The following is a 22,866-nucleotide window of genomic DNA, read 5'->3' as shown; positions in this document are numbered from 1 at the left end:
GAAGCAATTAAGATAGAGCCAGCACATCTAAGAAGCAGGCATCAGAATGGAAGGTGTGAAGGGCAATTAGTTAAGTTAACTGGAAGCTGTTAAAGGAGATTGTTAAGGGTGGCAGGTAATTGAAGATACGTGACTGGTCTCAGGGATCTTGAAGGGTGGTGACTAAAATCTTTTTCTTCTTTTGTCTGTAACTTCTCTGTAACTTGTTCTCCAAAAAACTGTATAAATTAAAAGACACAAGCCCCACTCGGGGGGCTCACTTCTAAATGTATTAGCAGAGCAGCTTTGCTAATAAAACAGAGTGGTCTGATAAATTGTGAGTCTGAGTCAAACTTTGACAGATGACAGTGGGAAAACGTCCTTAGTAAATTATTTTCACCTCTGTACCTCTTTCTTGCAAAGTCTTCTCCTGATAGACAGAAATTTGCAGCTATACCTCCCTATTCAATGAGCTGACAACCCTATACTTTACAGTTCACTTCTCAAATTATGCAGAAGATAACGCAGGAAATTTAGGGTCCAGTCCTACCCCATCACCCTGCTCCATTAAAGTCAATAGGAACATGAGCACAATTATCTCTTTTCTAAAGACACATAAAAACAACTGGACACAGAATTGGTAAATAGTCTGTATTTATGTTTGTCAACAATGCATGTAACATCTGAAAAGTAATATTTTTAATAGACAAATTATTTTGCTTCTCTTTATGGAAAAAACTTTTTTACAAGTTTATTAATGTTATCAGATGCACAATTTATTTGAATTCCAGCACATAGGATTCCTTTTTATATGTATACTTACAATTTCCCTACAAAACAGTTATTAAACTACTGTATTAACAAACATCTTGTTTCAAAATGTGGCCATTTCATAAAAGAATATCTGGCTATAGACAGATCCTTAAATTTTAGAGAAAATGTACTGTGAACAAAATAGTACCGGAGCCCCAGAACTCACAAGCGTGTGAGAACTGTAAAATAATCTGATCGATTGATCTGAGGTTTCCTCTTTATTTCAAACCTTCCACCCCCAAGTCACAAATCTTTTACTGGTGTATTTTAGGGATGTTAAATGTAATCCACTAGACATGTACAATTGTTTTCTCATGTGAAAAGAAGTTATTCACTGATAGAGTTTTAGGGAGAAGCATATTAATTTTATGTTTCAGATATTTTTTTAAACAGGAAACAAATTAAATCTCCACCCCCTCCCACCACCCCAAAAAACCTGTGTGCAAGAAAACTGACTTTACCTCAATTGCTCTCAGAGCCATAGAAAACATACAGTATGAACAGGAATCAGATATTTTCCTCCATTAGAATTATTTTTCGGAGATCCTTCAGTTCTAGGCATAATTAGGCATATTCTCCATCCTTATGGTCATAAAATGCACTGATGAAAATACTTGTGGTTAAAGACTGGCCCAGTTCCATGCTGAAGTTCAGGTTTTAATGATCAAAATGCTGCTTTCCTTGATGGCCCACTTAGAATTTTTGACCCGTCTTACAAACAATTTTAGGACAGAATACCTTAATGCAACCCCTTCGCTAACATAGCAGCAAAATATTCCTGAGAATGAGCAGCAGTGGGATGGCTGGGAGGATGCCTCATTGCTATAAACATCATCTGGTTTTTGACTATGAAAACAGAGCATTTCCTTTTTATTGATGAAACTAACTTTCAAGGCTATTCTGCACAGCCATCAACTTTAGTTATATTAGTGTACATCAGACTAAACTGGTGGGTTCACAAACTGTATTCATCCTGGTAGAAAAAAATGTCTTCAATTAGAAACCATCTCTGTTATACATTTTATTACAGTGAGTTCCCATGGCAAACTAGTTGAGTGAAACCTAACTGTGATGTTTCATGTCTAAATGTAATTGATTTTTGCCCTATGGTATGAAAATAATATTCTCAACAGATCGGCCAAATCTTCCTTCTTTTACTTGAGTGGGAATATTTGTTTTGCTTAATGATTGGGCCCCATATTTAAACATTCTGACAGGTGGCTGAGAAACTAATTTCTGGTCTTGCTTTAGCACAGCTTAGAAATGTAATACAGCAAAAATCTGGAAAGGACAAGTTATGATGCACTTTAGAACGTTACCTTCACAATATCTGTGTCTTTTAAGATCTTCATAACAAAATATACTTAACTTGATAGTTTTACAAAATTTACATTCTTTTAATAACAAATTAAAAAACAAATAAAAGCCAAACCCATTTCACAAATACTTAATCAATTTAGTTAGATCCCCCATATCAGCAACTGTTTCTATATTATAAGCAGGACTTGCAAAAATCTGTTCTAGTGAACTTTTCTTCAATCTCACATAGCTTTTTTATATTAGAGAGTATATAAAACCATACTCATATACAGTATAGTTTATCCCAAATGTTCAAAAATCATGAGCCAGGACCCCCCCCCAAAAGTAAGATTGGCTTAAAAATCACAAGATTTTAAAAAATAATAAATTTGTTCACTTGCTATCTAGTTTTTGAGCCTTTAGAACACACTTGGGGCACATTTCTAAGCTTTCCTCCACAACCATAAAGGGTGAAAACTGACTTTTTGAAAAGACAAGACCTGAGTCTCACATTCTGTCATGCTTCTGAGAGCTGGGGTTTAATAAAAACATCAACTATTGCGAAAGTAGCATTAAATCACAAGAGTTGGTGACATATTAGATGTAAGATTCTCAGCTGGTATAAATCATTGTAACTTCATTAAAACCATGTATCTAAAACAAGCCCCCTCCCCACTACGGATGTGCCTACATGGGAGCTGGAAATGTACTTCCCAGCACAGACACACTAGCTCTGCTTGTGCGAGTGCAATAAAAATAGCTGTGAGGCAATAGCAGTTCAGGTTAGCCCCTTTATGTATGTACCCCGAGGGCTGGGCAGGCTTGTACCCAAGCGGTTAGCCTGAGCCACTACCTGTGCCCGCACGTCCACACTGCTATTTATAGCATCCTAACTCAAGCTGAGCTAGCATGTGTCAGCCTACCCGCTGCTGTGTAGACCTACCCTGGGTCTGAGCACCTGGCGTGACAAACATAGGAGTAACATTCTCGATTTAGCTTATGACCCAGTGATTTCTGGGGCACTGAGTCTTAAGCACATGAGTAGTTTCATTTAAGCAATGTGACCATTCATGTAGCTAAAGTCAAGTATGTGCTTAAGTGCTTTGCAAAGACCGAGCCTCAGTCACGGCCATCAAGGAGAGAGGACTGGAATCTCCTCTCACATGCACTGGTTTAAGTCAGTAGAAACTCCATTGAAGGCAACAAGTTTACACCAGTATAAACATAAGAAAAAGCAGGAACAGTGTCAAAATTTGGATGCAAACAAACATAAAATCAGCCAATTTTTGTGTGCTTGAATTGAAGGCTTTGAATTTTTTAAATAACTTTTTTTTTATTTCAAAACCCCCAGACTCCACTCCCCAGCAGGAGCTTGTGGGTCAACTTAAAATGGCCCGTGGGCCATAGTTTGCCCACCCCTGTTATAGCAGGTCAGATTTATTTACCATTGTCTGATGATGTGTGTTGCAGGAGGGACTTCAAGAGACAAGAGATGGCAATCTGTATCACAGAACATGTTTTTCCATCTTCCCATCATTGAATGCAGGACTATACTGGTATCATCAGAATGTGAAGTCATCCTCTGTTTCATGAAGTTACTATTTACTAAAGCAGGTGAAAATTTAGAGCTGTGAAGCATCTTCACACAAAACTATCAGATCAGACAGACTGATTTAAATGATCTCTTACTCCTACTACCATCAAAATCAATGGCAAACCCAACTAGGTGGCATTATAATGAGTTTGCTGGCATTCCTGGTCATGGAGGCTCTGACAACTGCAAACAGCCAGATTAGCCAGAAGGACACGCATCTCCTCTTTCATGGGCAATTAAATGTGTTGAAGTTAGGGAGAAGTTAGGGAAGTTAGGGCGCATTGAGACTTGACTGTAGTATTTAAGGAGCAATGGGGAATGAAGCTATGTTGGAATAAGTCCCTAAGTATCTGTCTAGTTACTGGAGTCCAGTGCACTGTTTGCATTGCTTTAGTGAAAGTGGAGTCAGCACTGTTTGCAGAGGTTTAGAATCTGCCCTTTAACTTACCCTTGGTGTAACTTAGACCTAGAAGCTCTTGGTGATTTGGGAAAAGGGAATGTGTTCAACAGTTTTCAATATGCTGTAAGAATGTGAATATAAATGTAACAGTAACTATTTCTGTCTCCAATTCTATCCCATTGTTATGTTGATTAAAAGGTAAATGTTGTGTCTATAATGGGACCAGGTCCACTAGTTTCTTTATGTTCCTTTTGAAATCACTTAATACAGGTAATTTGGGAATATTTTACAACACAATACAAATGATCAGAGTGCACACCTCAATAGTGGCACATACCACTGATTGATAAATAAATACTAAGGATTATTTACTGCCCTTTATTTGCATGTAAAATTTTTATTGCCATATGGCCCAACGAGCACCTTTAGGACCATAACAGTCTACTAAATACAACAATTGATGTTAAACTTTGACACAAACAAACGAGTGCCAGAAAATTCAGAAACTCGATATTATATGGAACAACAGAGCCCACAGCAATGTTCTCTAGTCCTACCTTCTGGGTATACAAATATTTAATTATATCAGTTATTATTTATAGTTCTGTTTTTAGCTTTGGCAACCTTCTTCCAATACATTATGAGAATGATGCAAGATATAAAAGACAAAAAGCCATCACACATTCATCGGGGCTCCATTTAGTAAAAATCTGGCTCCATGGCTTGGCAACTTTTTTAATGCTTAATCAGGATTTTGTAATGCTTAATCAAGAGGCATTTCTTTAAATAGCCTTATAAAATTGCAAGCTCTGTCTTTTTGGACCTGTCTCCTGCCAACACACATGTAAGATATATAATCAGTAGTGGTGAAATCAGGAGAACCCATTGAACCTTGTCAAAGAGACACCTGGGATTACTATAAAAGGACCAGAAAATGGATCTGAGAAGTTGAATGACAGCAATTTTGGCTGCCAAATGTCCCAACATAGCTAAATGCAGGCTATAACTCTGAGGAAGTGAGCAGAATTTGACCCAAAGTTGAAGAAAGGTTGCCTTTGACCATAAAGAGACATACCTGCCTAACAGAGTTCAGATTTATTTTTTAAAGCAAAGATAAAGACTGTAGAGTAACCCAACTTCTTACTAGCCATAGTGAGGAAAAGGAAATCTCAACTTTGAGAATTAAATTTAGGCTCTCCAGACTCAGAGTTCTGTACTCTGGATCATTTCTCTGCAGCAGGCACTCAAAGATACAATACCAAAGTATTCGAGGAACTTGCTGAGCTTCTTTGTTCTTCATACTGGATGCTGATGCCAGACCCGAACTGTTCCATGGTAGTGGAGGCAAGGTACCGTTTCTGGTCAATAGGGCTCTTAAGTTAGACTCATTGCCTGGAGAAAAATCTCTGCCACCTACTGGAAAGCAGAAAGTATGAACTGGTGTCTACAGACCTTAAAATAAAAGTTAAAAGCTGATCTTAGATAGTAATAATTCAGCCCAACAGGAAATCATAAAAATTCCCATTACCCCTTTTGGAAACTAATGTAATGTTTTAAATGTAAATAAATTAATATTTTAATCCTATTAACTGTTGGGGTGGGTGTATATATAAATAAGCCTATAACAATTTTTAATCAGTTCAATTGGTGTTTGTAAAAACATCTGTCATCAGTGGATGACCAAGGTACTTTAAGCAAAAACAGAGAGTTTGCATTGGAAATAGAGCCTAAAACTATCATAGCTTTAACTCAAACATATTTTTTATTAAAGTATGAATGTATTTATGCTGGAGAATAGTTTACATACATTGGAAAGCAACAAGCATATTTTCAAGAGCTGTGGGTCCCCATCAACATGTCTCCATGCTCAATCTCATGCTTTAACATTGGCCATACGCACAGGCATACATATGCTCTCTCACACAATGTATATATACACACCAAAACACAGACACATAGCTTTCTTTTAAGGCTTCTGTAAGGTGCCCTAGTGCCCCTACCATTACCATGATTACGAACAAGGAGCAGCATTACCTGCAAACTATTCGTCTGCTCTTGGCCTTAAAAACATTTAGTGAACCAAAGGTTTTGTTTTTATATGATTTTTTTTCTGCCTTTACAAAAGTTATGAACCTTTTTGTCCATGGACCAGGAAAAGTGCAGGATATCTTAATGTGAACTTCTCAATCATTTCAAACCTGACTCTAAAAGGACCAGTGCCTTTTCATTGTCAGAGACATTTTTGCTATTTATGGTAACACACCCCTGGCTTTTGTGACCCAGCAGTACCAGCTACATCAAATTATATACGCTAGGTTGGTAATGGAGACTACTGTGGAGTTAAGCCTACGATGTTCATATCACTTCAGACCTGAGGTGGATCATAAGTCCCAGTCAACTGGTGAAAGACCACGGGTCTTAGCAACATGTCACTCAACTCTCAGCAGAAATAATGGACCTGGCTCACTGTATTACCAGCCATCATGGGTTTTCTTTCCCTTTTTGGTATCCTGGAAATTGTAATTAATGGTGCTTGGTGGGAGACGAGTGGCTGCAGGTACATTAAGAAAATAGACAAAATGAATAAAATAAAGGATAGCATATGATATAATGTGTAAATATAAGCATCTTTTTAAAAATCTGTGAAATGTGAATAAACTGCAGAATGTCAGGCCATGTGTCAAAAAGCCTATGAATGGCTGTTTCAGCCTAGGTAAGGTCAAATGATTTTGCAATATGACATGGAAAGGGATTTGTTTTTCTGAACCAAAGGGCTCCCTTTTCCACTTGCCGCTGCATAGCAGCATCAGATCCCAGCTATGAATCCCAGAGAATCTACTATTAAAATTGCTTGATGAGTTTCATAAGGCAAACTGGACTGAATCAACTTCAGATTGTACACCTGAACTATACCAGGCTATAAAGAGTTGATGGTGCATGGGTTGGGGAAGTGATATAGAAAAAAAAAAAAGAAAAAGCTTTTTCTCACATTTACAACAGCAGCAGATTTCAATGTAACATAATTACTTTAATGATGCATATCTTTAGGTATTGATTTGCTCTTTTGATTTAAAAAGCTGGTCAGCCAAGTATTTGGCCGTCTTTTAATTCCAGATATCAGTTGTTGCTTATTCATCTATCAGCTCCTTTTCCCTAGGCAATTTCTGCCTTTGCTGTACTATCAATGAGTTCAGTCAGCCATCATCAGATTCGAATTCATGAGACACTTCCTCAGATGAGCTATTCCTGTGGATCCGGCCATCACTCTTCATGCTGTGGAAAGTCTTCTTAAAGGCCTCCATCATGGCATGAGCCAGCTTCTTGGCCTCCAGCTTGCTCTCACACTCTACAGCATGGCAGTCCATCTGATAGGACAAGTCATCGTTGATCTCCCTGTAAACCCAAGCAAAGATGTTTGGGCTGACATTGTGGTCGGCAGTGCAGTAGGCAATACGTGCCACCTGAAAGGTATCCATGTGGACTGTGGCTTCGCCTTTGAGGTCCAGGTGATGAAGCCAGACTTGGAAGGGTCGGATTTCCAGAAGGGCATTGGCTGGGAAGACGTCCTCCCTGGCTAGTGTGTGCTTCTTCCATAATTCAATGACAGGTTTTTCTGTGCAGCCTGATAAAAATTGCATCCCTGTTGTGGACACCTTACCCAAATATGTAACCTACAAAGAAAAAGCAAAATGATATGTGATGTCAACAATAGTCTTTGATATTCATTTCTACCATCCTGCAAATTGAGTTCTTTACCTGGAACAATGGATTTTTTTTCTACACATTCAAATGAAGTTTTCTGATTGACAGCGACAGATTTGCCTCTCAGAACAGTATTTTTATAGTCATTCATGCTGGGATTTTCAAGGGAGTTAGGAGCCTCTCACTGAATTTCAGTTTATTTTGGGCATCTAATTCTCTTAAGCTTCTTGAAAATCTCTGCCTAATGCTGATACTCTCATCATGCTAGCAGTCCCAATAAAGGCAATGGGATCGATCATGCAAGTATGGTCAATAGGATCAGGCCCACAGGCCAGATAACTGGAACATGGTGCTTACCCACAGTTTCTTTGTTCATATTATTTTTGTTAAACACATTTTAAACAGTAGTTTTACTTACATCGAGATATACACAGAGTGTAATAATGCAAGAACACAAAATGTGGTCAGAAGAGCACAACCACAACAGATAATAACACAATTATTCTAATGCATTTTTCAGAATGATCTTGTTTATGTTTCTTCCACTGCTTCTACTTACATAATTATCCAGAAATATGTAGAAACTATGCAAAATGCTATATCTTCTATTGTTAGCTAAAGGGCTGAGGCGTTTACTCCTTCAATTTTATAGAAAATGTGCCATTAAAAAAACCCACAGTAATAAATCTAGCTTAGTTTAATCACACCAGCTCTCTCTGCTTCAATGTCTAGCTCCATCGGGTAAATATTCAAAAATAAGAAAAGTGTTATCCCGTCTATATAGGAAAATGATGAGCCTCGACTAAAATTTGTTTCACATGCCAAAATCTAACTCATTATACAGCCCAAATCAAAATTCTAAATATAGCATATGGGAAAGAATCAATGCACCTAAATCTTTATACTTCAAGAAACATTTCTCAATTATATTTTGAATGAAGCTTTTATTAAGTGGGAAAAGTTACATTTTAGGATGGTCAATACCATTTAAATATAATTTATACATAGCATTACCCTCGATCACTGTTGTCTGCAAGTTGCATTTAAGAACTAGTATTATAAAAATAAAAGCAAAATTACTTTGTCCGATTTTAAATGTAATGCACATAAGACTATAATAGATCAAGCAAATGGACCACTGTCCTGTCTCTGACAGTTACCAGTACTAGACACATTTGTAAATAATAATGTGCACTGTGCAATTTAATTTCTATAAATTATAGTATTATATTTTTATATTTTTATCTAAGTTTAAAAAAAAGGAAAAAATAGATTTTCACATGTTTAAATATATTAAAGATACAGCTGCAAGGAATACTGAATTTATATTTCTTACAAAGCAAAAATCTTCAAAAATAATTCTGGGTTTTGCTGCAAGCTTTGATATACCCACTAAGAGACCTAAATTAGGCTATGATTAAAAAATAAGGTTACAAAATAGTGTGGCTTAATCATGCCTGTCAAACAAGCAATTTCATAACAGACATTTCCGGACAAAAAGTTTTATTCTTCTCCAATAAATGTTCATGGTTTCCATTGGGAATATTTTAAATCTTATAAAACCTTTATATTTTTGGGAACAGTGAGAATCACATCAGAACCGTTAACAAGGCAAGCCCTACTGGAGCTTTGTGTTACTTTATTTTATTGTACTAGTGAGGAGAAAGTAAAGTACCTAACAGCTCATAGCACGAACTGTACTCATATGAACAGTACATAGAAAACCAAGCAGCAGTTTGACTGCAGTGTACTATGGAGTAGTTCATCATGTATTCACAGGCATATTTCTAGTAAAATAATAACATAAAAATAGAACTCAACATGATCACAAAGTATTCAATATATTCTCTAAAAATCCATTATGTTCCATTTAAAATTCACAAATCAGTTAACAACAGACTAGCACATTGTAAAGAAGTTTCACGTTGGGGACACAATCCAAAGCCCATTGCCGTCAAAGTGAATCTCTCTTTTGACTTCAATGTGGTTTGCATCAAACTTTGAAAACACAAAAGGGAGAGTGAGTCTTCTGCTTTTACACTTTGTCCCAGCCAAACTATTGCCCTGAATTCTACTTCATAAGTGGGATCCTGACACAAATTCTCTGGCTTTGCCTTTCCAAGTTTTTGCTGGTTAGAGGACACTAATATTGCTTGCGAATGTGAAGAAATGCAAGCACTGACAGAATAAAAACACCGACTGGGGGGGGGTTCACCTTTTTATATATATTTTGCCAAGTGTCAACTCTAAAATAAGTGAGCATGGAGTATGTTGTAAGTATTGTGCAGGCACACATTGCAAGCTGAGGAATTTGACTTATTTGTCACAGGGAGGGTGGCAGGACAAAGAGGATTGACTTTTCTCACATTCACTGAGCGCATACAAGCTATCTAGATTTTCTGTTTGTTCTGACCAACCAACCTCCCGCAACACCTTCTCCGTCACTAGCCATCTGCTTTATCTCAGTATATTCAGTACCTAAATGTAAAGTCTAAAACAAAGTTTTCTAAAGGAAAATATTCCACATAAACTTGTGAAAAAGCTGAGTGTGCCTGCGTGGAAGATCTGTGAATTACTCTGAAAAATAGAAAGAAAAGGAGTACTTGTGGCACCTTAGAGACTAACAAATTTATTTGAGTATAAGCTTTTGTGAGCTACAGCTCAATGCATGATGTGAAGTGAGCTGTAGCTCATGAAAGCTTATGCTCAAATAAATTTGTTAGTCTCTAAGGTGCCACAAGTACTCCTTTTCTTTTTGCGGATACAGACTAACACGGCTGCTACTCTGAAATCTGAAAAACAGACAATGTCAACAGCAATAATGATTGAGAGGAAGGATGGGGCTTGTGGCTAAGGCACTGGAACGGGGACTTAGATGATCTGGTTTATATTCCTAGCTCAGCCACACACTAACTGTTTGACCTTTAGTAAATAATTTCATCTATCTATACTTCAAAACCCCATTTTACAGACAGGGAATAATACTCTTTCCCCATGGAGGATAAACTGATTGGTATTTATGAGGTTCTAAGTTACTACAGTGATGAGCACCACAGAAGAGATTATAAATAAGTAAAACTTTACCTTTTAGATTCACAGTTCTGCTATATTTATTTTTAGAAAAACATTGACCTCTAATAATGTAGTTAGACTTTTAACAAGCAACCAGATTTTTCCCATTTGGTGCGTGAGTATTACGTTAGTACAGGACATTTTATTGAAGATAAATTACAATATACATCATTTCCTCAGAGTCCCCTCTATTAGACATAGAGCAGAGATTCAGAAGGCTGGCAAGAGTTCTTGAATATCTGATACAAAAAAAGTCAGCATTCTTTTCAGAACATAAAAGACCTTTATAATTAAATGCTGTCTAAGTGTTATACATTAGATATTAAACCTTCTGGAGTTAGCCATTTTAGTAACCTGCCCATTAATATCTGCACAATTGCAGGTATTGAGCCAACATAAACTAAAACTGGCAGAGGATGAATTTATTATGCATTCCTCACTAGGTTCTCAGTTACAAAGATATTCCACAAGTAAGGTTACTGTACATTGGCTTCTACCACCATTTATTTCTCATTACAGACTTATGCTTTATAACATGCACCTCACTTAAATACACAAAATTGGCCCAAGCACATCAATACAGAGTACAGGTATTAGATACAACCATTTTTCTTTTTCCAACTTCTTTCAATTCACTGACCGAAGATCAAAGAACAGATCATCCCATCCAGGATGAGATGCAGAGGGGAAAAAGTTTAGGGTACAAACCATAAAACGTGGGGAGGCTTAGGACCCTCAAAAGGAATCATCTTCATTTCCCCCAAAGCCACAGATAATCCTGAAACGTGAATGTACCAGTGGCCACTCAACACAATCTGCTGCCATTGGCAAAACTTCAGTGTGCTTCCCCTTTGGGTGAAGCCATGTGCAGTGGGCAGAGTTGTGTGACACAGTGGGTGGAGCGCTATTCAGTGAGCATGGCTGTGTGGTATCGAGGCCAAGCTCTATGGTAAAGCAGGTATGGCTGTATGGTCCAGTTTGGGGCAGGGGAGCTGTGTGGTACAGTGGGTGGGGTGCTATGACATGTGAGTGGGGCTGTCTGGTAGAGTTCTGGAGACTCTGTACAGAGGAAGGACTCCATGGTATAGAGGAAGAGCTCTGTGCAGGGAGCCGTCGAAGGGCGTGTTTGCCAGTGACAGGGATAGCTCTAGGAGGGCAGCATTTGAAGCACCAGGGGAAGACAAAGCCATGAACATTAAAAAAAAATGCTTCTCCCAGAGATCTGCTGCCCTGCCTAGTTTACTGCTGCATACTTTGCCTAGAGTTAAAGCAGCTCCTGACCACTACACTGCTGTGGCTTTTTGGAGGATTTTGGATGGGGCTAAAGAGGCAGCTGGTCTATGTAGCGACATGCACAGGAAATCTGGCAGAATTTCCAGTGGTAGTACAGTAACAAACAGGCATGTCTGAGAAGTCATGTAAGAAGGAAAATATATACACATCCACCCAAAATACTCCGCTATTGTATATGTAATGTGGCCTACTGTGGTAGGAATGTTACAGGTTTGAATTTTCTGATTTTTATGTGTTCAACTCAGTATTGCATTAAAATGGCTACCAGCTTCAGCCATTTGGGATACATGGGATTGCAGACGTCATTCAGAACATATGGGGAAACTGTTTCCTTCCATATTCCCATTTCCCAGATAAGCTTTGGGCTCAGATCAAGTATGGGTAATTTCCATCTTAGTTCCTTTCCCAGAAATATTTCCCTCTTTTGCATTCAGAACCCACCACTTAATTGTCAATTATGTTCTTTCATTGTTATTCTTATTGTAAACAGGTCTCTTTGCCTTTACAGCTTTCACTCAGATTTCAGTGAAAACAACACATTTTAAAGGTAATTCATTCAAAAAGGCACAAAATGGATAAAAGGAAATACTTTCCCACCCACACAGTATATTCACCTCGTAATTCACCATCACGAGATATTACTGTAAATATTTAACAAGATATTACTGAGAACAATTTAACAAGATTCAAAAAGGGCATTAGATACTGTATCTGATTCTCCTCTCGCACTGGTGGGAATCAGCAGTAAGTCCAATGAAAACTGATGCAAAGTGAGAAAAGAATCATTTCTTCCATACTTACATGCATCAAACATGATAAAAATAATGGTTTACATATATACACACATAATTAGTTAAAGAAATATAATAAGAACAACACTGGCAGTTACACTATTTAGGTTAAAAGAAAAGGAGTACTTGTGGCACCTTAGAGACTAACCAATTTATTTGAGCATGAGCTTTCGTGAGCTACAGCTCACTTCATCGCTCACGAAAGCTCATGCTCAAATAAATTGGTTAGTCTCTAAGGTGCCACAAGTACTCCTTTTCTTTTTGCGAATACAGACTAACACGGCTGTTACTCTAAAAACTATTTAGGTTAATCACTTGAAAGAGTTACCAGTATTTATGCTTTAGGGCATAAACTGGGGTTGAGAAAAAAAAATCCTGCAAGAGGATAGCACTACACAATTGGGCTGAGTTCTTTTCCTTCCTTTGAACCACTATATTAATGTAACTGACGGAGGCATTAAAAGGACAAACCATTTCTTCTGATACAGCAAGATTTAAAGTGAGCCCAATCTTACACACATCGAAGTCAATAGCCAAATCCCCCATTGACTTTGATGAGAGCAGCCTCAGCCTCTTTCAAGTGCATACATTATTTACAGGCTGTTGAAGCACTTAGTAGGTTCACATGCTGTATTCTACATATGAAATAGGTAATGGAAAAGCAAACACAATACTGTACTGCTAACCTTAAGTAATAAAAGATAGTTCATATGTTATGCTTTTCCAGAAGTAGAAATATATTTCTTTATGGCATTTACAATAGTTTGATTTGAACATTCCATTTTTCCAAAGGATTGTGGAAGATGTGACTCAGACAACTCCCTGTGCATGCTAAAAATTGTCTATATCCTTTCCATCATTTCTGCTGTGAACTGGGAATTTCTATCTAATTCCTCTCTCACTGGCAAGCCACTACAACCAAACACATGCATGATTTGAAATTCAGCTGTGGTTTTAGCACTGTTATTATGTGCATGTGAATACTCTAGCGAAAAGGCAAGTCACTCTGTGGAGCTCCCTATTTCTCTTCATAAACTTTGCAACTGGTTGTAGTTGTAGCCAATGTCAATATCTGACTCAAGGTGCCCTCAACAGAAAAATGGCTTGTCCTGTCCCCTTTAGTTATTAGAACTACTGCTACTTGGTACACAAACATGCTCAGCATCAAGTTAATGAATATTGTGATCTATGACATCTTCATGTCCTGTTCTAGAAAAAGTAGAACAAAGACATTTTTGAAATATATGATTTGAGTATTTTGACAACAAACCTTTAACTTACTCCATTTTTTGTAAGTAAGAGGAAAGACGTATGTTTTTAGAATTGTTTGTAATATGCGTGATACTTTCAGTATCTTTAAAGGAAAATGGTATGTCAACTCCTATATTAACTGTCACTTCTTTTATTACCAAATTTGTTACACAAAATGGTGACAGTTTATTTTCCATACTTGGAATTGTTTTCTTTAAAATGAACAGAGAATGAATAATTTGAAGTCAGTTAAGAAGAATAATGGCTTAGCTCCTGCTGTGCCTAGCACAAAGAGCCTCACTCAGAGAGAAAGAAACGTCTCAGAAGACCAAGCAGGAAAATGTCTTCAATATAGTTTACTCGTGCTGCCCATGGTGTTTTCTGTTGTATGCTCTAAATGGTCGGATGCCTTTGCACATTCATAGGTGAACGGTCAAAAGGCAAATCCCAGTCCCTCCCCACAAAATGCATGTTGTCCAAACAGCTCAGCCATAAGAAAGAAAAACAAAAAAAAGCCTTCAGTCCTACCTGGAAGGGTGCCAGGGATGCAGTGTATTATACTGGCCTTCAGGGAGATAGGGCAAGCCCGCAAAGCGTTCTGAATACCTCCTGCAATATGCTGGAGGTATTCGTCACCTTCCGAGATCAGGCCCCATAGGGTACATCTACACCACAGCCTCCTAGCCTGGGCAGACAGACAGGCACTAGCTCTGCTAAAGATAGCACCCTAAAAATAGTGATGTGGATGTTGCGACAGGAGAAGGGGCGACGCGGGAGACGGGCAGGCGACGGCAGGGGAAGGGGCGACGCGGGAGCTCCCAGCAGCAGGGGGAATGACAATGCCATAGAGCGGCAGTGACGCAGAAGGAACAGAGCAAACTGAGAGCCAGTTGAGGGAGTGGCAGCAGCAGAAGCTGAGCTATAGGTGAATGTGGCTGCATGGGCTACCTGCTGGCGTAGAAACCTGCCCATCCACCATACGCGGGTGGCTAGCTCATGCCACAGCCGGTGCTACAATGTCCACCCTGCTATGTTTAGAGCACTAGCTCAAGCACAGCCTGGGCCTGTCTGTTTACCCAGACAGGGAAGCTTGCTCCCCACTGCAGTGTAGACATAATAGAGTGTTCCAAAAACAAGTATCCTGGATAGAACTATGCTCTTTCAGGATTATATCTTGGCTCTAGGCTCATAGATCCGACATGCCTTAATGGGACGCAGGGCAGCGGGCAAGTACTCAGTTAAACTGTTCCTATGTTACAGTATTTAGGATTTCACACTTTTGAAGTGACAGTCCACAGTATGGTTTTGAGATTTTTCTTGTATTGTTCACATATAAGTGTTATTTAGTGAAAAGAAAATGGAACACAAAAGGGAAGATGCGTGTCTGACACTCAGGAAAAGGACAAGTGTGTCAAATATAGTACTTAAGAAAAACAGTTCAAGAAAAGTTCATTCTGATGTGCAATTTGCCTGTCATGCACAAAGCCAATGTTCGGGATACTGTTATCTGTGGCAAGTAGTGGTTAGACAAGTTAAAAAACTGTCCAATGACTTAACATTTCTGGTTTAAAATATATATATTTGGCAACTGGATTATTTTCAACAGATCCTCTTCTTACTCTGCTCCACTTCTGAAGCTTAAAGCCCTCAGCAGTCACCAGACATCAATCTCAATACACCTGCAAACAATTCCTTGTATTATGTGTACTTCCACATCAGATGCACACAGGGATGCATCCACTTACCATACACTGCTTAGAATTCCACCAATGAAAAAATCCTGTAGGTTAACTGTGGCTGTCGTGTGTGTGTGTGAGAGAGAATTCAAGTATATTCTATTTGTTTTTAAATTAGTTAGAACTTAATAGTGAAAGATTTTAATATCCACTAGAGGCATTTCCTATTGGATAAAGTCACTCAGAGAACTCAGCCATGTACTATATTACTGGGTTTCTGGAGAAGGAGGATATTGTAAGTAATCAAGAAAAAGGAAACCTTTCTTCTAAGATTATCTTTTAGTAAAAGCAACTAAATAACAGCTGCCAAATCCTGACCCTCTGAGACACTGCAGCAAAAGGGTATAGAGATGCTGAAGGGACGCTCTTTCAAATGAATATCTCCCTGCCTCAGCCCATCCATAGACATTATCTTTGCCTGCAGTGGACCAGAGGTTTCAGTATTAACCCCCAGGGAGCTGTTAGAAGGAAGAGTGACAAAAATATCTGTAGTGGGGCTGGGCAGGCAGAATCTCAGGGGACTGTACCATTTTCCCTTTCTAAACTGGGGCTATATAGAAATTAGAGTGGGAGGGGAGCAGATTCACAACCTCCACCTCTTGTAGCAGCTGTTGAGGGATGGAATCAGCTTCCCCTCTGAAATCACATGGCAACGGCAGACTGTGGAGATCCCAAAGTCTTTGTGCTGGAATCGGGTCCAGTTTTGGGTGCATTCATACCATGGGACTCATGTCCATGGGGATGCTTAATCAATAAAGTGTTGAATGGTTCTGTGATCTCAGTTAAGAGAAATTTGCGATTTAAATGGGATCAAAGTAAGAAATCATTCCCATCTGTCTGATTTCTGTTTGACCTGATTCAAACATTTGCCATAATTTCAAAACTAAAAAGATTCCTCTGAAAAAAAGAGACCTTGGGATTTTTCATTTCTAAGCCAAGTCCTGGTCTTGGTAATCCCTAACCCTTCCCATAAATACACATATGCATTCCAGTAGCACCAGGAGGACCCAATCAGAATCGAGGCCCCATTGTGCTAGGTGCTGCACAAACAGACAGAGACAAACCTGTCAGTCTGATGCTGGGGGACCACATGCTGGACCAACAAAATGGAGGCATTGGAGCTGTTCCTCAGCATGATCCCCACAGTGCTCCTAGACATATCCTGCCTTCAGGCAGTGCCACTGGCACACCTCTTGCACACGCAAACAGGCACACACATACGGCCGCTGATACAAAAATCACACTGCAGCGGCCCCAGGCCACCAGGTGCCCTTGCTATTATTTCTCTTACATTTTGCCTCTTCTGTCTCCCATGATCTGCCAAATTTCCACAGAACCGGATGTCAAAGCCCCCCCCCCCCCTTACTGAGTCACTAACACCTACCACAAAGTTCTGCCTACAGGTTAATCCATCACCTCAGCTCCTCTGTGTGACCAGATTGCACCATCCCCACAGAACATGCTCCAGCCTGGGGCTGAGCAGAAATTTCCCCTCCTCCTATCAGCTGCCAGGGGCTGCTGTGGAACCAGGCACTGGAACTGACCTCAGGGAGACGCTCTCTCTCATACTTCCAACGCTCACCCTGCTGGCAACCTCAATTCTGGCATTCCCGAAATTTGGAGAGCTTGACTTTGCAACTGTAACATTCTCTTAATATCGGTTTGTGGGATGTAATTCTATATACTTCCCAAGTTCTAGATTCTCAATGCACTTCTCTGGCCTTGCCACAAGTAACAATAATTACTTACTGTCAAAACTGCTTCTCTCATAATTTTCACTTTTTTCTCTGTAGTTAAGTATGCCTAGGGAAGTTGTAGAATCTCCGTCATTAGAGGTTTTCAAGAACAAGTTAGGCAAACACCTGTCAGGAATTGTCTAGTTGTCTAGTCCTGCCTTGAGTGCAGGGGACTGGACTAGATGACCTATAGTGGTCCCTTCATGTCTTCTATGATTCCATGATTTAATACTGCTTTTGCTTTCTCTTTCTATTAAAAAGGACTGATAACTTCTTTTTAAGTATGTCTGTTTATTCTGCACTAAAAATCTCCAATGGATTAGATCCTGTACTTCATTTTACCCTGATAGGTTATAGGAGAAAAAGCAAAAATTCTACCATAAGCAGGCACTGGGATTTGCCCAACACTGCAAGCACAAATATATGCTTATGTATACAAAGCAAGAGTGGAGGAAAAAGAAAAGTGCCCATTTGATGTTGGCACAAATTACACTGGCTCCTTCTAAACTGACAAATTTGGTCAATAACAGTTCTTGCATATGAATATAAACTATTCGTTGTGTTGCCAAGGTCAATGTCATCTTCCCTCTTCCATTGCTATCAATCAGACTAAGTAGAAACACCCAAGAATTTCACTGATACACAGAACTTTTGAGAAAGTGTTTCCAATTTTTCATTCATGAGTCACAATGCTATGCTCATTTGTTACAATCCCACTTGCTCCTCCCTCCCCTGCCTTTGGGTCTTTCCCTCCCACCTTCCCGGTGTGTACTATCCATTACAATTAGCTGCGTAAGTGACAGCTCTGGTTTCTGGATTCACATTACAACTTAGCTCTGACATTTTTCCGTGAGGAATGGGGAATTGAATTTTTGTTTTTCCCATCTCACTCTTATCAAACTGCCCCAGTGTGTAATTTGTCCTGCCAGCTGGCTTTCTGGATGTATAAAGACTGCAGATATTGTCACTGTCACTGACGGAGACAGAAGTGATTTATCTGTAAGGCATTAAACCATGCCTGGGGAGACAAAATCACTTTATAAAAATGACATCACAGTAATATATGTGTACTCTCTGTTCGACTCCATTGCCCCATTTGTCCAGCTTAGAGTCAAAACAAAGGATTCTTACCCTCACGGTATAAAAACAATTTAGTTTATGACTTTAAGATGCCCTCTTGCTGCTTGATATACTTTATGATGTGAGCAATATAAACAAAATACTGAAATGTTCAGAAATCTGTAGATACTGTGATTAAAGGAGAGAAAAGGAAGTGAAAACACAAACAAAATCTTTTTTAAAGAGTTGCCAGATAACATGTATGCATTTTATTCTTCAACTCACTTTTTCCAGCTACCTACGGCATTTTGAAAATTACAACAGAAAACAAATCTAAGACGACTGAGTATACAGAGCTGACAGAAGCAGAACTGTTTCTAATTACAACAGTGAGAGGAACGACTATCAATGCATGGGATATTCTGACTAACTGTTAAGGTAATACAATTATAATTGCCTTGTCTATATACCGTTTCTTTCTACCACCATATGCTGATACAATAAGGAATTTATTAGAGTTAGTTGAATAATGGCAAGTATGTTTTGAGAAAAAAAAGTTCCGGGAAAACCGCTGATTCAAATTTCCACTATTTTGATACCAAACAATGAATCCCCCACCCTCTCACTTTTTTCTTCCTTTCACCACTCTTTTTTCCCCTCAAAAACCAAATGGAAAAAAAGAAAGTGGGGGAGGGGAGAAGTGAGGGGAAAACAAAAAGGGAAAAAAGCCAACAAAAATCAGTTTTCTGTTTAAAAAATACGAAATGTTTGTAAATGGGAAAATTTTGAAAAGATGAAAAAGTTCTGCAAAAATATTCAGTTTAGAAAAAAGGCTTTTTTGTATAAAAAGTTATTGAATGAAAAATGTAGACAAATTCTATAAAATTATTACTTTTTCTGCAACATGGGTGGTCTTAACTTGACAACACAACAATTCCTAAATGCTAAGCAAACTACATTAATTTGGCTTGGCAAACATCAAATACTAGTTTGATTAAAAAAAAAGTGCTTTTTTTAAAAAAAAAAAACTTTCTAGTAGACTTTTCAAGTGTAGAATAGCTACAAAAATGTGAAATCTACAGTTGACTACATTCCATTAAAGTATAGTCTAGAAAAACATCTCTGCCTTACTGCCATAAAATGAAAAACTTCCTTTTTCAGGATTCCTGAAGATCTTCTTTCAGCACCAGCTAGAGTGGAATGACTGACCATTCCTGAAGCATTCAGACAGAATCAGGCTACAACTGAATTCTCCTACAGAAAGTAGATTTGATTTGAAAGTGGATCTCTGCCTTTTAACCAAAGAGTGTGTATATAGGTATAACAATAAGTAAAATATTATGGTCTTAATTTTTCTCTCACTTACATCCATTTTATGCTGTTGTAATTTCATTGTGTACATTTCTACCCTTAGCTATATCTGATTTACACTTGTGTAACTCCATTGACGTCTATTGAGTTACTCCAAATTTACATCATTGCAAGGCAAATAAGCAAAGAATCATGCCCTATGAGTCTACTGTATTAAAATCTCATCATTCTTCTGTAATAACTAAACAGTGAGATCTCTGTTCCTCAACCCTCAAAGAGTCAGTGTAAATGATTAACAAAACTATGATGCTGTGAACTGCATGATCTTATTAGCCTAAAACCAAGAGAATGTCACCATCCCTCCTTACTAACATACCCAATGAACTCATAGAACGCACACCTAATAAGGTAACTCTTACAAGGATTCAATGGCTTCCATCATCTGGCAACATTTTAATGTATAAAGGGAAAAAGGCATGGAAAAAAACAACAACATGATACTAGAAGTAACAGTGATATTTCAACCTGAACAAGGGATACTCTTTAGCAGTCTAACTTTTATCAGCAGGAAACAGTAATTTTTGCACATAGTATATATGTAACATTTGTTTCCTCCATTCTGTTCTATGTACACTATATAGCACGTACATAAATTATGTTTTCTCGAGATCTTGTTTTTAAATGTTATATGCATAACTTTTCATTTATCTAAATTTTAAAGGGCCATATCTGAAGTTGGGGTAAATGGTTGTAGCTCCATTAAACTCAACAAGCTACACCGATTTGCACCAGCTGGGGATCTGACCCACACTGTTTTACTAATGGAGGTATATTTCTAAATCCCCATTTTGTTGGATTAAATAATACAACTCAGCCAATAAAGACTCCTAATTCAGGACCCTCGCCCTAATGTTACTAAGGGTGTGTAAGTCTAGAGTTTTCTAGGCTGCTTTGAAGTGTCTGACTGCAATTCTCTTCTCTGTGTGGGTGAAATTCTCCCCTGTGCTGATCCCCCTCCTTGGCATGGATGGCCTCTTGCTGCCCTGCACCAATTAAGGCAAATTGAAATGAGCACATAGGGGGCCCTCTGCAACCCAGGGAAATGGGATATAAGCTAGCTCTAATTAAAGGAAAGAAAAGGAAAACTGGGAGCAAGGAGGTGGGGGAACACACACACGCACACACACACTGCAACCTTGTAATCTGCCTCCAGCTTGGGGGCATGGATTTGGTTGCTTGTAGGCCTCTCACAAGACAACAGCATGAAGCCCTATTTTTCAGGATTTATGCGGTTTCCAGAATTTGATTCCACAAACAGAATGACTCCTGTGTGGTCCCTCAACCTTTTAGGTTGCCAGCCAAGTCCTATATGGTGACTTGGCAATACAAAGAAATAAGGTAATCGTCCAAAAGTAGCTACAAGTGAAAGAAATCCTCCCTTTGCCAGGTCCCTTATGCTACGTCAGGGGCCAGTGAGAAAGGCAAAATAAGAGCCCGTAACTTAGTGTGAGGGCCTTGGGCCATGAATAAAGCAGCAGAGTGAATCTACTGACTTGCCTTTGCAACCATGTCAGGGAAATCCTAGTACCAATCTAGAATATAAAAGGCTGTTGATGTCTCTCTGAGGCAAAGGTATCTAGGAGTAGCTACAGAGAAGTCCTGAAGGAAGCAATTCTAGGAACAGCCAGGAGCAAATATGGGTAGGAAACTTCTGTTTCTTGTTAGTAGGCGCTACTGCAATACAAACAACAATATTTAAGTTAACAATTAATAAAAAGCTCTGGGAGGGGTTAAAATTGGACTTCATCCTGGGCAGGTGGGCACAGGCATGCTGTATTAGAGGCAAGGTGGAAACACCACCTGATTACAGGTTTCATAAAACACGGAAGGACCTAGTATCCAAGTTCCACAGTGATTGCATGATAAATTGAAAGACTAAATTAGACAGGGCACTGGTGAATCCCAAATACCCATTCTTTGGCCCAGAGGCAAACAAACACAGACAGCTTGCCTCAGTATTATTATTATAATCATCATGACGACTCTCTTCAATTTATACAGCACATTTCAACTCAAAGGTCTTTAAAGAGCTTTCCATATTTTTGAGCAACCTCTGTTTTCATGAAACTTCTAGGATGGCTGCACTCTAGCTACAAGAATGGACAAAGACATCATTCAACCTCACAGGATGTGTGGAGAGGGGACTTTCTTCCCCACAAACACTTTAAAGTGCAGAATTTGGAAAACTGGAAGTGGGACAAGGCAATTGGTGTTTTGCTTCAGCCGAAACTCAGAAAGCACATGTGCATTTTCCAAAATCCTTTTAGCTCAACAGATTCAGATTTCTTTTGAAAGTTGCACATGTTAGTTCTCCGAAACTGGATTTCCTCTTCACTGTGGCACTCAGACATTAGCTAGACAGGTCTACAGTGGGCTGACTGGTAGTTCAGTCAGTCAGTCATGGCACATTTTTCATTTCAGTAAAAGCAAACTTAGCTTTAGTGTCATTTTAAATGTCTTTAATCTGCAAACATGGTTTTTGGCAGGGACATAGAGAGCATACCCTGTGCCAGAAAAAGCTCCCCTGCCAGTCTTAGTGCAAATTGCTAACACTCCAAGTCACAGCCCTCCTCTGCTCACCTTTAGGTAGAGTAACTCAGCCTCTGGCTGGTGGCATTGAGTATTAGAGCGCAAATGATTTTTTGGCTCCACAGGAAAAACAAAAACGCCTCAGACATTCCACTGGATTACTAACCAAATATTGTGAACTGTGTTCAAGCAACTTTTTCATCCGACCCAACAAATCAACTCAGCTTTTTAAAAAAAGTAG

The 22,866-nt window shown here is 38.8% G+C and overlaps 1 protein-coding gene across 3 annotated transcripts in view; it reads right to left on the bottom strand.

Moving 5' to 3' along the window:
• Positions 1-4,449: 4,449 nt before the first annotated feature.
• The window catches only part of PID1 (phosphotyrosine interaction domain containing 1), a 159,616-nt gene continuing 141,199 nt past the window's right edge, over positions 4,450-22,866 (bottom strand). For all 3 annotated transcript variants that reach the window (XM_073359838.1, XM_073359837.1, XM_073359836.1), the window contains one exon: positions 4,450-7,756. In XM_073359838.1, coding sequence (XP_073215939.1) covers positions 7,280-7,756 — 477 coding nt within the window. In that variant the 3' untranslated portion in view covers positions 4,450-7,279. The remainder of the gene's footprint in view (positions 7,757-22,866) is intronic.

The sequence above is a fragment of the Lepidochelys kempii genome, chromosome 9 (genome assembly GCF_965140265.1).
Source record: "Lepidochelys kempii isolate rLepKem1 chromosome 9, rLepKem1.hap2, whole genome shotgun sequence".
Taxonomy (NCBI): Eukaryota; Metazoa; Chordata; order Testudines; family Cheloniidae; genus Lepidochelys; species Lepidochelys kempii.
The sequence above is the reverse complement of the archived record's forward strand: the minus strand, read 5'-3'. Positions and strand labels throughout refer to the sequence as shown.